Source organism: Oreochromis niloticus, linkage group LG5 (assembly GCF_001858045.2).
Source record: "Oreochromis niloticus isolate F11D_XX linkage group LG5, O_niloticus_UMD_NMBU, whole genome shotgun sequence".
Classification (NCBI taxonomy): Eukaryota; Metazoa; Chordata; class Actinopteri; order Cichliformes; family Cichlidae; genus Oreochromis; species Oreochromis niloticus.
In genome coordinates this window covers 31,374,295-31,391,757 of record NC_031970.2, presented here as the reverse complement: position 1 = coordinate 31,391,757, position 17,463 = coordinate 31,374,295, and the positions used below count along the sequence as shown (strand labels likewise).

At 40.6% G+C, this 17,463-nt stretch overlaps 2 protein-coding genes across 3 annotated transcripts; both read right to left on the bottom strand.

The window, feature by feature from the left end:
• Positions 1-195: 195 nt before the first annotated feature.
• On the bottom strand, positions 196-7,270 carry comtb (catechol-O-methyltransferase b). The gene is made up of 6 exons (XM_003442623.5): positions 7,123-7,270; positions 5,824-5,995; positions 1,142-1,259; positions 851-1,044; positions 623-754; positions 196-533 (listed from the first exon to the last, which is right to left on the bottom strand). The coding sequence occupies exons 2-6, from the start codon at positions 5,992-5,994 to the stop codon at positions 354-356; spliced, it is 795 nt and encodes a 264-aa protein (XP_003442671.1). The 5' UTR covers position 5,995; positions 7,123-7,270; the 3' UTR covers positions 196-353.
• A 101-nt stretch (positions 7,271-7,371) lies between these two features.
• Positions 7,372-17,197, bottom strand: LOC100693513 (SRSF protein kinase 3). Of its 2 annotated transcripts, none has more exons than XM_025907459.1 (15): positions 17,039-17,197; positions 15,899-16,044; positions 15,709-15,817; positions 15,534-15,621; positions 15,165-15,252; positions 14,904-15,010; positions 14,606-14,771; positions 14,440-14,465; positions 14,277-14,333; positions 12,977-13,310; positions 11,044-11,141; positions 9,137-9,244; positions 8,930-8,999; positions 8,761-8,853; positions 7,372-8,586 (listed from the first exon to the last, which is right to left on the bottom strand). In XM_025907459.1, the coding sequence occupies exons 3-15, from the start codon at positions 15,711-15,713 to the stop codon at positions 8,402-8,404; spliced, it is 1,425 nt and encodes a 474-aa protein (XP_025763244.1). In that variant the 5' UTR covers positions 15,714-15,817; positions 15,899-16,044; positions 17,039-17,197; the 3' UTR covers positions 7,372-8,401. The 2 variants fall into 2 exon arrangements, with proteins under 2 accessions (XP_025763244.1, XP_003442672.2); XM_003442624.4 differs by having other exon boundaries at positions 15,899-16,150; positions 17,039-17,196.
• Between the last annotated feature and the right edge of the window lie 266 nt (positions 17,198-17,463).

Genomic DNA, 17,463 nt, shown 5'->3' with positions numbered 1-17,463 from the left:
ATGCAGCTGGATTAGATTTATTATTGATTTGAGTTGATGCTCTGGGAAAAAAAATGCAGCTGCCAGATCAGTTTGCAGCTCACCTGTAAATTAGAAGACTGAATGTATCATTACTACCATCTACTGTATCAGTATGGACATCTCGAAGAGTGCATCAAGTCTTCATACAGTGAAAATTAAAGCTCACAACACAGCTTTTCTTTTACACGTCACTTTTAATTTCAGTTTTTATGACATTTAAAAAAAGCAAAACAGATTCTCCTCCTCACTTGCAGAGTCTGCAAACCCAAGACTCTGAAAGTCTGAGGTCTACTAGTACCTGTGTAAATAGGGGTTCTTTTCCCCCTTTAAAACTACCCTAAGAAAACAGATTTCTCCAAGCCATCCTCCACTTTGGTGTACTCCAGATGAGATTTGAAGTACTGGCTTTTGTATCTCGGGCTGTTTCGAACATACTCAAGGTAATCAGGGGTTCCAGGGCAGATGACGTTGTCTGCCAGCAAGATACTGCCTTTCCTTAGGAGGCCACAGTCCTGATTCAAAAAATAAGAAAGGCAAAATTGGAGTCATGGCAGAAAAAGCAAAGACTTTAATGAGTATAGGATGAGTCTAACCGACTTGCCTCTAGCAGCTTTGTGTCAGGAAGGTAGCGATCTTTCCAGTGATCCAAGAAAACCAAATCAAATGTTTTCACCCCGAACTGCTCCTTCATTTTGGGGATCCACTCACCAGATGGGCCTTCAACTAACTGGATCTATTAAAAAAATAAGTAAATAGAAAATAAAAATTAAAAAGGGATATTGCAATCTGACCCTATGGAAATCAATTTCTTTTTAGAGCTCCTCATTACCTTATCCTCTAGTCCTGCCCAAGCAATAACCTGACGAGCAATTTTGGCATAGTCTGGGTTAAATTCAAGAGTGATGAGCTTGGCGTGTGGAGGAAGAAGGCTGGCGATGCGCACCGTAGAGTAGCCACAGTAGGTTCCCAGCTCTAACACAGTGACTGGATTCACTTCAGACACCACTGAGTCAAGAATGCAGCCTATGACAAAACAAAAAGAAACAATATTAAAAATATATAGTTAAATCGAATAAGGAACTGATTTTACTCATTGAGCACATCATTAGAAAGTCAGTACCTTTCTCATCCCCGACATTCATGGCCCACTCCTTCTGTCTGCAGAAGTTGTCGATGGCTTTCACCACGCTGCGAGGGTCTCCTCTAGTGGCGTTCTTCTGTACTGCATGTAGGAGTCGCTGGAGTTAGATGCAGGGGGAGAAAAAGCACCACTTAATAAAACCCTCAATAAGAGTTTATGAGCATCACTGAGTTATTAAATACTTATAACAGACAATACTTGGATTGGCACAGATATGGTTCAACTGACGGTTGAATTTTAAACACATATGGATATAGTTTTGTTAATCACTTCTCATGTTATGATTGTGGTTCCAGTGTTTCACACATTTCATAGATGTCCAACAAGAGAAAATTGTGGTCTGCACACTATAAATAAGAGCTAGATACTCATTTTTTCAACATGAGACAGAATCAAATGATATTTTCCCTCTTATGAAAATATTGTTAAAGGGGAAATTGTGCTTGTGTTGTTTCTTGTTATTACATTAAAACAGACTTCAGAAAGCCAGCTTAGGTTTTAGTCCAACCTAAGCAGGGTTTCTTCCCGCTGCACACCTGATCCCCATCAACCAATCACTCCCAGGAGCCGCTCCAGCCAGCACAGCTGTCTCACATTAGCTCATTAAGCTGTGCCGTATAGGCTGCACCCTTTCTAAGTCGCCTTACACTTTTATTAGAGCAAACACACAATATACTGGGCCATCAGGACCCTTAATACAGCTGTCTGCTAAAGAATGGAGAGTTACTTGCATATTTTTGGGCTTCAGCTCTAAAGCTCTGTAAAACACTGGACAATATTTTAGGTGCACCTGTTCAACTGCTTTTTAATGCAAATATCTAGTGATGGCCAAATGAAGCTTTCTGAAGCACTGAAGCTTGTATTGAAAAACGGTTCATTACTCGAAGCTTTTCAACACAGTCCTCTCTGGTGACATCTGGTGGCCAAAAATATGAAGAGCAGCTTGAATCCACAAAATAAAACCAACTGCTTCCACATACAGAGTGGAACTCTGTCTCATATTGGGCTGCTGTTGTGTTGCTTTGAACGCGTATTTTTTGGTGTTAAAAAATGTAGTTTATTTGTTTAATAAATTATTTTGACCAGTAAACTTTCTTTGTTTGAACATGCACCATGGTGTGGTCTTTCTTTTCTTGTGACTTCTTGATGTTGGTAAATACAATAATTGAAAAATACCACGTTACATATAACATGCATATAATAATGCACATTATGCAGTATGCTTCTGCTGTGAGGTCCTGCCTCCATGTACTTATGCATTTAATCTCTAGACGGGTATATTTATAAATAATATTATATTAGGAAAATTTTCCTATACGTATTTTTGACCTGGGGGTAGAATTGATTGTGAAATGGAAAGGGAAATGCTTATGAACTTGCAAATTAAAAACATGATGCATTTAAGGTAACCCTTTTTCATTTTTATTCAAGAAGAGAATTTGTTCCACTGTGCGATGGCTGAACCTGTTCCTTTTCGTTAAGATAATTTCTCCTGCCTTAAGGAAAATCCCTTCACATGGCACAGAAGAGGCTGGAGTGCAGAAAAACTGGTAGAGATGCAGTTATGGCTCCACAAACTATCAGCTAAAGAGAATAAATAAATTAAATTGCTGCACATTTTGTAGACTAACATTTTAAGATTATTTTTTTTAAATAAAATACATCTTTTTATAACATTAAATGTTACGAGTCAAATGGAAGTTATTTAATGATATTTACATTATGAAAAGCAGATTTTTTACATTTTAAGTTTGTCCCGTTTTCAGATAAAATAAAGACGCACAAAACAAAAGCAAATAGCCAGAACACAAAGCTGGAAAACCCACCGACCAAAATAAACTCAAAATACTCCCACACAACAGAACCAAATCTCTCAGTAGAATGATCAGTGGTTCGCTATCTGCCACCATCAAAACACTCCACAAATCCCGCAAATGATTCACTTCGTTCCATTTGAATCAGGTACCGAAGCGATTACGTGCGTAATGAAGCTTCGGACGTCACTGGTCACGTGACTTTTGCCAAACGAAGCAAGCCTCGACACAGTGCTTCTGAACCAGTGTGTTGGTTTTTTTCGACACACGCTCCGGAGCGTCAGCTTCAAGCGGGCCATCACTACAAATATCTAACCACCAAATTCCATAGCAGCAATTCAATACATTTAGGCATTTAGATCAAACTGACTGGGGAAGAAGGGTGATTTAAGTGACTTTACTGTGGCATAATTGTTGGTGACAGATGGGCTAGTCTGAGTGTTTCAGAAACTGTAGATCTGCTGGGATTTTCCACACACAAGCATATATAAAGTTTATAAAGAATGGTCAGAAAAAGAGAAAATATTCATTGAGTGGCAGTTTTGTGAGAGAAAATGCTTTGATGATACAGTACCAGTAGTAGGTCAGATGGCCAGACTGCTTTGAGTCAATCGGAAGACAACAGTGTGTCAACTTGCAGAGACTCATTCCCACAAGGTATGTATGAGAGCATTTCTGAACCCATATATCCAAACCTGAAGCAGATTGGCTACAATAACAGAAGACCACACCAGGCGCCACTCCTTTTGGGAAACTGAGGCTACAATTCACACAGGCTCACCAAAACTGGAAATAGAAGATTGTAAAAATGGTGACTGATCTAGTGAGTCTCAATTTTTGCTGCGACATTCAGATAGTGGGGCCAGAATTTAGTGTAAATAATACAGAAGTATAAGTCCATCCTTTCTTATATCAAGGGTTTAGGCAGCTGCTGGTGGTGGTGTAATCGTTTGGGCAATATTCTCTCTGGGCACACCTTTGCCCTTTTGTACCGAATAAGAATCTTTTAAACACCACAGTCTACAGGAATATTTTCAGGGAGGCTGCAGTGCTCCAATCCTTTCAAACTGGTTTATTAAACTTGACAATGAATTTTCTATACTCAAACGGCCCCCACTATCACCCGTTCCAATAGGACATCTTTAAGATTTATTTCCAAGCTCCTTAGTTGAACAGGAGATTGCATCATGGATGTGCGGCCAACAAATCTGCAGCAACTGTATAATCCTATCATGTGATCCTATCACCAATGCTCTTATGGATACCTTGCAGGAATGAGTCTCTGCATGTTGACACACTGTTGTCTTCCTATTGGCTCAACGCAGTCTGGCCATCTGACCTACTACTTTCTGACTATTCTTTATAATACTTAATAAAGTATCCTTTGAGTCTATTGCATACACTAAGCCCAATACACAACTAAAAAATGATATTAAAAGTAATTGTGTCTTTAGGGTCATTTGGTTTTCATTAAATTATTAATTAGTGTGTTTTCACACCTGTGGTGTTTAGTCTGTTTAAATCGAATCGTTTCGTTATCCCCCTTTTCCGGTTTGTGTGGATGTATAGTATACAGTACTGTACAGAATATCGTAGTCACACTCAGGTTTAGACCAAAACAACCACACCGAGACACATTGGTGTAGGTGGTCTCATGTGCAAATGTACTGGTGTTGCTCATTTAGGGTGTGAACGTGATCCAAGCCTTGATCCAAAACAAACCACCCACTTTAAACTGCAAGTTTAAACTAAAAAATTTACCGTAGCCATGTATACTTTGTATTCTGGGATGTGACAGGGTATTATAGATGTGCAAAGGTCTGTACAGACTAGCAACTAGCCGTGAAATAAATGTAAATTCTCTGTGTTCTCCAATTTGTAATAGTTCTCCAATAGTCCCCCCAAGGACACATCTGGCCAATAAGCAAACTGAACGCTCTCATGTGGTTTGTAGTGACACATTTAGGTTCACTTGTAGTTCACTTACATTTTTTCTGTGTGAAAACAAACCAAACCATGGGAAAAAACTCAAATTCATCAACTGATATGGACCAGCATAAACAAACTATGGGTGTGAAAATGCCCTTGATTTTATGACAACACGTCCATTTTCAGGCAGTTTCTCATATTCTTCTTTGCAGAAGCTCACAAGCTGTATCAGGGTGGATGGGGAGTGTCAGTGCACAGCCATTTTCAGATCTCTTTAGAGATGTTCAAGTCCAGGCTTTGGCTGGGTTACTCAAGGACTTTCAGAGAGCAGTCCTGAAGCCACTCCTTTGTTATCTTGGCTATGTGCTCGTTGTCCTTCACCCAGTCCAAAGTCTGGGTGAAGGAAAACATCAGAGAAGCATAAGAAACTGGAACAAAGCACACAGGTAAGTTTTGACAATTTCAGTGAAAAGTAGTTTTTACTGTGTGGAACAAATGACTTTGCAGATTGCCTGACATTACTGTTTGTCTAGTAGATTTATTGCCATGAATCTGGTATGCTATATTCTTGGTGGGTGACACAGACTTTGCTAAAGTTATATTTTTACAGTTTATTGTTCACAATCATTTCTTCAGCTGTTTGCTTTCCAGTTTTGGTGAGCCTGTATCCACTAACCTTCAGATTTCTGTCCTTACCTGACATGAATGGAGCCCAGTGTGAACCTTTGCTGTTGTAGCCTAACTGCGAGTGGTCACTATGTTTTCCAAAATGTACAAGACATCAGACTTTAACATGTTTTGCTTTTTTCCCCCATCTTAGTTCTGCCATACCTTTTCTATACACTGTTAAACTAAATCACATCGACATAGTATGTGATGGTTGACACTGTGAGAGGTGAGTGTTTGTGGATGGTGCACCTGAGGACGTGTGGACTGGGTCAGTGTGTCCAGCATTCGCTCCACAATCATGTCGTGCCACAATAGCGCCAGTCCTCCATGATACTGAACAGCAGTGGGAATCAGCCATCTGTACAGAGCATACAGAAGAGCTGCTCCACCCGTGCAGCTGTAGAGAAGAGTCAGCCACATGCTGCAACCAGATTGTAAAAATATCAGTTCAGTGCAGGTATGGTGTATAGTGCTATATTATGGAAAAGGACAATGATAAATGAACCCCAGACAGGGTGCAATAACGGCAAATCTGCATGAGATAAATGAAAGCTCCTCTCCTGTCTCCTCTCGCCCTACCTTTCCCTTTGTGTTGGGTTAATGAGATGGGTATTTATGCAGTGTACAGTTGCTCCTTCACTATCAGCTGCTGTTACCGCCGCTGCCGTGTCCAAGATGAACACCCACACGAAACTCAATATGATGATATCTCTGAAGGATATCATTTAATATCAACTCCAATAAACAGTTGAAAGCACACCACACAGTGCTTTGTGTGAACCTTCCTCCTCTCAGGAGCAATTAGTCTGTTTAGATTTCTCCAGCACAGATAAAATGGGTAAGAAAAGGGTGTGTGTGGGGAGGGGGAGCACAGCCAGAATTCTAAACAAGAGCTGCTTCTGTGGGAAAGCAGTGAAAAGCATGGCTGGAAACAACTCTACCTTGCACTAATAATGCAACTGTGAGAGACCATTGGCTGTTGAAGTAATTCCTTTTGATTTGGAGTTTTAGTTGCATGGCAACTGGCCGGGGGTTAAGAGCTGTGTCACAAAAGGCAGAGCTTTGGGACTTTAACCTTTACTTTGGCTTCTTCTGAACATGTAAGAACAGGCTCAGAAAATAAAATGGAATTTTAGAAAGGCTGCATAAACACACACATGCATGTTTATCATTGTGCAGATGAACAGCTGCATGAAGTTGCATGCTTTTCCTACTATCTACCTGAATTCAAACTCCACTGGAGCAAAAACAGAGAAGGCACAACAAAACTGGTAAAAAGGGAAGATGTGAAATGCTTTTTTGGTTTTGCATGGCTGAAACCCGCGTCAGTTACAGGAACTACCTTTGATGGCCCACAGTTTCACAACACTATTTCACAATAATATTTCGCAAACTCTTCAGTCCATAATATGAATTAAAACCAGACTGAGCAGTGGTTTTTCTTTAGCAACTGCAGGACTAATTCTTCTTAGGAAAAAAAACCCTGTTGCATTCTTAAAATCTTACTTTTTATTACAATCCCAGGGAACAGAAGAATAGAAGACTTACGTGTGCAGGCAGGCTCGCTCTCAGCTCTCTTCTCGCTTCCCCTGCCGCTAGAGGAAAATCTGTTGGTTTCCTAACAGGCGGACATATGCCTACGTTTACATGAGGCTAACTCCTCCCTCCTCTTCCATCCAACCCCCTACTCAGAGCTGTGCTGTGAGCATGCAAGGAATGTACAGCAGACCTAATCTCAACAGTCAGCACACTCACACTTGCTCAGTCTTGACAAAAACAGGGTGCACTGTTTGTTGTGCATAGCATTTCATCATTTATTAGGGTTAAATATGTGTGTTGATTAAATCACTTTTATCATTTGTAGGTGTTTGCCCTGATATTCTTAGTGGGTAATTATCTCATTTACATTTCATAAATGTCATAATTTTAATTTGATACATGAGCTGTGTGAAGATACCCCTTTTACACCTCAGACTTAAGTGGGATTTATGATCTAGCAGAGGTAGCATTTGTTGTCTACTCTGGTTCAGGGACTGCCCATCTGCCTGCAGAGAGCTCTGTTGCCAGATGGAGGCAGTATACAAATATGTGGTACAACTGGTCTGTGGGTCACTCTGTTGTTGTTTTTCCATCAACCAGCCACAGAGATAAGCAAAGTTACAACATACAAAAAGGTGAAGTGAAACAGAGTAGTAAAAGCAATGAAACATGTCCACTGTAGCCACTCTCTGTGCTTTTCATTATGCATTTTTTGATCTTTGAAGTTTTTATCTCCTGTTCCTGGTGAACTCTGCTGTTGCTCCCTTCTCTTTTCCAGCCCACTTGTCTACCAATCAGCATTCAGCAGTTGCTTACATCATCTGCTTCCAGCGACGTGCAGTTAGGATCTTGGAGGACTGCACTGGAGCACATCTGGGGTGGGTGAAAACCCTTCTCCCCTCTCTGCCCAAATGGAAACGTGTACGCAGACATATTTGCGAGACCATAAATCCTGATTTACACTGTTCCCATTTCAATACTTGGGTATAAAGAAGGGGGGTTCTTCATTTGCTTTTTTAGAAGAAAAAATAAAACAAATCTTCTGTTCTGTTATCAAAACTTAAGGATATTGTACTCTTGGTTTGAGGCACTTTTCTTGTAGGACAAAATTGTACTTTGGTCATTGCCTAACTTAGACAGCTAACAAAAGACCAAACAACCCAAGTCAGGCTAATAAACATTATCAAAAGCTGTGCTCATGATGCCAGCACCAGGCTACTCCCACCGCTGACCAAATCCCATCACAGAGATAGTTCACTGGGTTCTAAATGTCACAAAGCCAGTGTGTCTACAAGGCAATCCAGGGGTGATTTAGACACTGGGCAGCTGTGGCTCTTTTCTCTGGCAGCAGTTCCAACATTGTCAAGAGAAAGGAACTGAACTGTAAAGCTTCCTCCCGTGGCCACTCATATTTGTCCAGCAAGATCTCAAACAGGCCCCATGGTTTCAGCTTTGAGATGTGTCGCAGATGTCCTGGAGAAAAGGAAAACGGACCAGAACACTTTTAGGACGGAAAAGATGAACTGCGTAAGAGAATTAATTAAATAGGTAAAACTTTCTGTGTCAGTCACCAAGAATGAAGGGACTTCATGATTATAAACTACAATAAAAAACAAACAAAGTGATCACACAATGACACAAAATTACCCTTAGAGTTGAAATATCGTTTGGAATTTCTCCCTGAGAGGGCAAACTGTGATGGAAGAGGTCCCAGTAGCTCAATGATGTGGGCAATGTGATCTGAAAGGACATGAGTACACACCGTACTATAAGCACATAAATCAAGGACAAAAGACATGTTGTGTACACCACAAACCTTCCTCGCGAGAAAATGTGGCTCCTGACTGTGGGTCGAACAAATAGTCCCCTGTGGCCAATTCAAAAGCCTACACAGAGAGGGACGAAAATAAAAATGGTTGTTGCAAATCTATGAATGTCAATGAGATGTGTGACCTTCATTTCTTTCTTCTTTTTTTTATTTTTTTATTTTGCTTTTACACTTATATCCAGGTACTTAGCTCACCATGCAGGCAGTGCTCCAGATGTCAGCGGGTGTGCCATAGTCAGCACCAATCAGGACCTCCACAGAACGATACTGACACGTCTGGATGTCTTCAGTAAAGTGTTTGTGCTGTCAACAAGATAGATGAGCTGCATACAAGGCTGCACAAAATCTCTCTATATCAAATTAAAGACCTGTGACCCTTAATCTATATGCACATGGTTGTCTAAGCCACTGTTATGATGATGACGACAGACCAGATTATTTCAATAATTATGATAAATAACTATTCTTAGGAACAACTGGAATTTAATATATTAGCATGCTAACATTTACTGACTGGCATTGAACACAGAGTGAAACTGAGGTTGATGAGCATGTCTTTATTATTGTATTTTGTTATAAACATAATTTGATCAAATAATAGGAGTAAAAGTTCATGAATGACCCAAGTTATTAGAGTTCGTTCAAAGGGTAGAGAGGTTTTAGTACTTCCAGAGTTTGCGCACAGTGCCATACGTACAGCCAGGGTGGGATTTGCTTTGGAGATTTGGGGACTTACCCTCTACTCTGGTCTATATGTTCTTTGCTCTAATATATTATTATTACCTCCCCACCACAACCTTCCTGTATAGGGTTATGATGGGCTGAGAGAGAGAGAAACAGCCACATTCCTGAGTGATTAAATCAATCCTAACCTCACCGTCATTTGTTTTATCACAACTTAGAACCGGTGATCAACGATGCTGTACAGAATGTAGCGAGCCGAGTCATTTTCACACATTAATTAACTCTCAGTCAATTGCTGAGCTCAGTAAATGTAAGGGAGTTGCCTCCATCCATGTACAAAGATTTGCAGATGTGCATAAAGGAGGGGTGCCGCACTGCTGATAACACTCAGCAGAAAAGTAGAAAAAGCAGACTGTTTTTTAAAGTCAGATTTTAATCTACTGTAGTGGAAAACTTTTTATTTTTCAACATTTTGTGCTGTTGAATTTTGAGAACATTTCATATTAAAGTCAAATGGCACAGCTAGTAAAATAGTTCTAAGTTGTTGTGTCTGAAGAAGAAAACCTGAAACTGAGAATATTGGACATGTTGATTTCTGACTAATCCTGGTTCGTGCCCTTTGGATCCATGCACCTGCAAGTGATCCTGTTCCTGAGTTTCTCTAACATTCACCCTGAACTTTGACATTTTTGTTTGTTTGTGCTGTAAATAAACTTGTTAAAACTTTTAGTCAAGAGGTCTGCGATTGAATCCAATCCGCCTGAGGCCCTGACAAATATCATTTAAAAAAATAGTCTTGTGACACTGTGGCTATATGTTTATATTCAGAACCCTTAAAGATTATAATTATTCTATAAACATTTCATTGACAGCAGGGATAAATACCATAATAGGCTTCAGAATTATTTTTATGTTAATTGCATGTTTTTAAAATGTTACCATAGAAAATAGCATCTTGATCTATTTTTCTGACTCTGACAAATAAAATGGAAACCATCAGTTGTAATGATCTGCACAAGATTGCTACATACGCCTCTCTTAAGCTACATATGGCAGCTGTGTTTTCACCACAGGGCACCGTAAATATGGCTCTCATGCTGTGCACCTGCCGCATTGTATCATGATGATGACTAAGAAGCATTTTTAATGCACTCGTGTGGCCATTTTGAAACAAACTGCACACTGTTTCATAAGTTCTGAGTGTGTTTTGACTAAATGTGGGAATAATACTACAATATCAAATACTTAAAGGTTTAATAAAGCCAGCCCTGGGCAGTTGCAGCTGAATTTATGGTATGACATAGACCAACTCAACTCTAAACTCCTAAAGGCAACAACCGTGTGATCTGGAATTCAGATTTCTCTAGAAATCAAAAACAAACAGAAACATATTCCATAATAAAAATAAATTCACTCACCACCCAGCAGGCATTGCCAAGATCAGCAATCTTGATGAGGATTTTGTCAGCATTGTGAGGCTTCAGTAGGTCCAGAATAACATCTGAGTCACTGGTGCCTTAAGTACATAAAACAACATGACAGCTAAGAAAGTACAGGGTGGGCCATTTATATGGATACACCGTAATAAAATGGGAATGGTTGGTGATATTAAAGTCCTGTTTGTGGCACATTAGTATATGTGAGGGGGCAAACTCCTCAAGATGGGTGGTGACCATGGTGGTCATTTAGAAGTTGGCCATCTTGGATACAACTTTTGTTTTTTTCAATTGGAAGAGGGCCATGTGACACATCAAACCTATTGGTAATGTCACAAGAAAAACAATGGTGTGCTTGGTTTCAACGTAACTTTATTCTTTCATGAGTTATTTACAAGTTTCTGACCACTTATAAAATGTGTTCAATGTGCTGCCCATTGTATTGGATTGTCAATGCAACCCTCTTCTCCCACTCTTCACACACTGATAGCAACACCGCAGGAGAAATGCCAGCACAGACATCCAGTATCCGTAGTTTCAGGTGCTGCACATCTCGTATCTTCACATCATAGACAACTGCCTTCAGATGACCCCAAAGAAAAAGTCTAAGGGGGTCAGATCGGGAGACCTTGGGGGCCATTCAACTGGCCCACGACGACCAATCCACTTTCCAGGAAACTGTTCATCTAGGAATGCTCGGACCTGGCACCCATAATGTGGTGGTGCACCATCTTGCTGGAAAAACTCAGGGAACGTGCCAGCTTCAGTGCATAAAGAGGGAAACATATCATCATGTAGCAATTTCAAATATGAGGTTTCCATTGATGAAGAATGGACCCACTATCGTTGTACCCCATATACCACACCAAACCATCACTTTTGTTGTTCCAACAGTCTTGGAGGGATCCATCCAATGTGGGTTAGTGTCAGACCAATAGCGGTGGTTTTGTTTGTTAACTTCACCATTCACATAAAAGTTTGCCTCATCACTGAACAAAATCTTCTGCGTGAACTGAGGGTCCTGTTCCAATTTTTGTTTTGCCCATTCTGCAAATTCTGTGCACCGATCTGGGTCATCCTCGTTGAGATGCTGCAGTAGCTGGAGTTTGTAAGGGTGCCATTTGTGAGTAGCTAATATCCGCCGAAGGGATGTTCGACTAATGCCACTCACCAGTGACATGCGGCGAGTGCTACGCTGTGGGACCTTGCTGAATGAAGCTAGGACAGCCACTGATGTTTCTTCATTAGTGACAGTTTTCTTGCATCGACATTTTGGCAAATCCAACACTGAACCAGTTTCACGAAACTTAGCAAGCAGTTTGCTAACTGTAGCATGGGAGATGGGTGGTCTCGTAGGGTGTCTTGCATTGAAATCTGCTACAATGACCCGGTTACTGCGTTCACCAGATATCAACACAATTTCGATCCACTCCTCACGTGTTAACCTCTTCAACATGTCAATGGCTGTGAACAAAGAGAAACTTGTAAATAACTCATGAAAGAATAAAGTTACGTTGAAACCAAGCACACCATTGTTTTTCTTGTGACATTACCAATAAGTTTGATGTGTCACATGGCCCTCTTCCTATTGAAAAAACAAAAGTTGTATCCAAGATGGCCGACTTCTAAATGGCCACCATGGTCACCACCCATCTTGAGGAGTTTGCCCCCTCACATACACTAATGTGCCACAAACAGGACTTTAATATCACCAACCATTCCCATTTTATTACGGTGTATCCATATAAATGGCCCACCCTGTACTTTTACTACTTACGATCCATGAAGCCTTTCAGTTTATGTAAACACACAGCCCAAAGTACAGATTTGAGCCAAAATGCAAGTTTCCACAAAAAGAGGAACAAACTGTTGGCTTTTGAGTTACTTTCCCTCCAAGAAATCTTCTTAGACTCACCTTGTGGACATGATGGTGAAGGTAGAAGAGAATCTCTATCTGCAGTCTGATGTAATAACAATGATCTGGATCCAGAGACAGCAGCATCTGTGCTGAGGTCTGGACACGAGCAGAAGGAGTCTCTGAGGCTGTGCGCACCTAAATTCAATCGGTCTTCCAACAGCAGAGTCTGTCTTCTTACAGTGATGTTAGAACCTGTTAGCTTAGAGTGACAAGTGGAGCCATGGGTGCTAGAGGTAGCACCGACATCAGAAACAGACACGTCGGGCTTGCCTCGTCGGCTTCTGTCTTTCCTCGTCAGTCGCTTAATTGGACTTCTGGAAATCCTGCTGGACTGTAGGGCACAGTCATACATGGGAAACAATCAGCAGAGAGTATGGACTGAAGAAACTAATAAGAAATGTGCTTAGTGATTTATCACAAATCCATGTCTGCTTTGTGAGTTCCAGCCATAATGCAGAATAATGCAACTACAAGTGATGTTTCATATTCTATTAGTACTTTAGTGTGCAGACAACAGTGGACATATTTAGTATTGTTTTTATATTTCATACCTCAGCAGTGAATCATAAAGTTTTGACATTAATCCATATGATTTAGAGCAGGTTGCTGACAACAAGCTGTGGTGAAACCACAACAGCGGCTGTTGGAAGGACATCAAAATCACCAGTTGTCTCTGCTTACTGTTTCAGCATTGCTGATAGTCACAGTAAGTTGCTTACTGTAGAATATATACCATAAGTAATACACCATAGGAGCTGTACTCTCTAAATACATGATAACCTGCTCTTTACTTGTCTGTACTCCACTGCGTATAGGAGTTTACAAAGTTACTTTTTATAAATGCAGTACATATATTGCCAACTCCTCTTTCTAGCGTCTCTTTAGGATGCAAAAGGAAGAAAAATACAGTAGAATGAACACATATAACGTGCTCTCCGATCTCTACAAGAGATCTCTGCCCAAACTCTCTGTAAAAGTTACACACACCTGAGTGGGTAGTAAGAAAAAAATGCTGCAATATGAATGCCATAATTATTGATTATATGAATGTTACAAATGCAAAAATAGGCAGAGCATATTTTCTGACTGAGGTAAAGAGGCCACAACTGCTCAGCAACTCAGCAACTGCTGATAAAAAACAACATATATAACATAAATTTGAACATATCCAGTCACTGTGAATAGAAGTCTCAGTGCAGTGTGCTTGTACAGAAGACCAGTTGTTACACAGTTTGACAAAGATGTAGGTGCTTATAAGATGCATCAGTATAAAAGCAAAACACCAGCTCCATCTTACCCACTCCCCAAGAGTGTGGAAAACCCCAGTCAGCTTTCTGAGTAAGTTGGACGAACTCTAAGTAAGTCAAAGTATAAAAGTAAAGGTCATAATAAGATTAGAGCTGAATAAAAATGTATTAATAAGATAATAATATCAGAGGAATATATTTCATATTGCACACCTGTTTTTCTCTGGAAACTGTGTTCACTGGCAAATGGAAAAACATCAGGAGGGGACAAAGGCACAAATGTGAACAGCAGTTAAGGTACTTCCCGAGACACATATATAACTGAGTTGTATGTAGGCTAATCTCAACCCGATGTGATTAATAGCACAGCATCGCTAACCTGAGGTGCTGGTGAATACAGGAGACGTGGGCATCTGCCACAGCTTGGTGTTGGCCGCGAGCTTTTGAACATAAACCTCATCCACTCTCAGAAGGATGTTTTCTGGCTTGATGTCTGTGTGAATGATCTTGCATTTAGTGTGCAAGTAATCTAAACCCTGAAGAACCTGTGAGAAGGAACCGTAATCAAATCACTGACATAGGCAAAAACAGAAGATCATCTGTTTACAGAAAAACCTCAAATAGTGGTCATAGACAGGGGACCATTTCAAAGGTTGGAATAAAGGATTACACAAAACCTGTCTGAGGATGCTCTTAACGCAGGGAAGAGGGAGGCCTGTGTAGTTAGATTTGATGATCCACCTCAGCAGCTGGTGCCCAAGAACCTCCAGAACCATGCACACATCTGTTGAGCAATTAAGGACCTGCTTTTATACTGCAAACCCTGAATATTATACCCTGGGTAAGCCAGAATACACTTACAAGATCTGCACCACTCTAATGAAATACTACAAGTTGGGGAGCAGATAATTGTGATCGACCATCTTTATAAAGGATACGCTCTCCATTCATTCCAGTCACCCTGAAGTCATCAATGAGCTGGACTATGCTGTCTCGTTTAGGATCTTTGGGGTCACTGTCTCTTACCTGATGATTAAACAAGTATGTATTAAACAAAAAAAACTAAAAATGAAGAGGACACATGATTTCATAACGTGGTGACATTATTGTGACTCCACAGTGATGGAAATAAACTAACAAAATAATTGCAGAAAACCTTTGCAGTTCATTGCACCATTAAACACGCTGATTACTAAGACTTCTGCTCGTGGCCAGACTAAGCCTAACCCTAAGCCAGTTGTGTTACACGAGTGTTTTAAGAGCACTCCAAAATGACTTGAATCTGACAGCAATGTGACCACACTGACGCATTTCAGAAGTTTGATCTCATCCAGTGCCGTCTCTGTGAATGTTTGAGCACTCTTCACCACCTTCAGAGCCACAAATTGCCCTTTCCTGCATGCAAACAATTATGTCAGTGAGTTACTGGATCATATTGATAATTGTTGTGTAAAAAGTCAAATGGGCCAAACCTGTACTTACACCATATCCCAGCAGAGCCACACAGTAGAGAAATGACCCCATCCCAACTTTTTAACAACTTGGTAACGGTCAACAAAAATGTCTCCAATCTCTACAGGGTAGTAACCACCTACAATGAAACACGCAGCAGATGTTAAAATTGAAGATCTCAACCAGCGGGGCTGGATTTCAGGGTCGGGGTCTTACCTACCTATGCAATAGTCAGCAGGATTCTCCTGTTGCTCATCGTAAATCCCCTGAGGCTCAGGTGAAACAGCATTCTTCTGTACAGTTTGAGGGCAGCAGTGGTCCTGGCTAGGCTTACGAGTCCGTGCTGTGTTAGAAGTGGTGTGGGTCCTGGTTTTGATGGGTGGATTAAAAGAGTTTGTTGTAATCAGCGCTGCTATTGTTGCAGCATACGATGAGGACATGTTTATCTGGAGCCTGATGAACTCGAGCCCAGCTGGAGTAGGGTCAAGAAGACAGCAGCACTCAGGAAGCTTATAACAAAAATGTATCTGCATACGTTCAAGAAGGAAGGAGGTCCTAAATCATTTCCCACATGTGTAAAGCAAGAGTTCACTGGCCTGGAGTCTGGCAGCTGGTTTGTATTGTTAGCTACTGACTGCAGTAGGTTGTTGCAATGACATTTTAAAAGAGCCAGTGAATGTGTATGATTATTTTTAGCTGGATGAATGGCATGTCAACGTAAATAGCTCGTGACACCAGCCAGCTGCAACTGAAATCTTACTGATATTGCATGAACTGCTGCAGTGCAGGAGCCACTGCTGTAAACAAGCGATGGCAAATTAGTCCATTTTACTTCACATTTGTATCACAGTTACAGCGCTTCAGTTTCAGCAAGACAGTAAAACAACTAGACACATGCAGGCTAGCCTAGACTGCTCTCATTGCATTCAATCAACAAATAGCTGAACGTTGTGTGTGTGGTTATAAAGGTTTCAACTGGTTGGCTGACACAAGAGGACATTTTTAAAAGTCACTTTAAAAATTACTCTTTTTTATTTTGCTTTTTTTAGCAACTAAATGAAAAAAATCATCGGCTCACTGACAGGAAAGGAGCTTTAAACAGAGCTCCTTTCCTGTTTACGCCGCCTAGCTAAAGAGTCTCCTGCAGTGTGTGACATTCAATCCCTGTAATGCACAGATGTCTTTTGTAAGGTATTTTGTATTGTACATATGCTAAATTTGCCATTTCTTCCTCGAAAAGCTTTATTCTGAAGGGTCTTTTTTCCCGTGGGAGACCAGAAGAAACGTCGAGAGTACATCAACTCAGGAACCGTTAACCCTCTGTAAATACCCAGCCACGTTCAAGGAAGAGGCAACTTACCGTTGTGTGCAATGTATCCACTTTTAGTATTTGTAACGCGGGAAATGAACGAGCCTGACACGAGGACACTCTCAGCCCTCTCTCCTCTGTGCGACTGGAAAAACACACCCAGCTCCAGGAATAGCAGCCTGCTCCTGCTACCAGGGGCGCATCCGGATTTCTTTTCATAGGGGTGGCACACCAAAAACACAATTTCCTGATTTATTATGTTGTTGTCAAATATAGGTTACTTGAAAAATATGGCAAAAAAGAGAGAAAGAAAAGAATTATATGCCTATTAATCTGCTGATATTAAAGTTGATATTACTAAAAATAGGTACAAATGAAAACCAAATAACATTTTGAAATCCATACTAATGTGTTTAAATGTATTGATTGACTGACTGGAAGTCCCAACCATTGCTTTAATGATTCATTAGCAGAGC

Bases quoted from the DNA above. Each gene is read 5' to 3' on its own strand.
- comtb (XM_003442623.5), bottom strand. From the start codon at position 5,994: ATGTGGCTGACTCTTCTCTACAGCTGCACGGGTGGAGCAGCTCTTCTG. The intron at 755-850 runs GTAATGAGGAGC...TTTTTTTAATAG, and splicing joins GGGCAGGACTAGAGGATAAG to ATCCAGTTAGTTGAAGGCCC. The intron at 534-622 runs GCAAGTCGGTTA...TTTTTGAATCAG, and splicing joins CTGACACAAAGCTGCTAGAG to GACTGTGGCCTCCTAAGGAA.
- LOC100693513 (XM_003442624.4), bottom strand. From the start codon at position 16,118: ATGTCCTCATCGTATGCTGCAACAATAGCAGCGCTGATTACAACAAAC. The intron at 14,334-14,439 runs GTGTGCAATATG...TGACTTACTTAG, and splicing joins CAGTTTCCAGAGAAAAACAG to AGTTCGTCCAACTTACTCAG. The intron at 8,854-8,929 runs GTTTGTGGTGTA...ATGTCCTTTCAG, and splicing joins CACATTTTCTCGCGAGGAAG to ATCACATTGCCCACATCATT.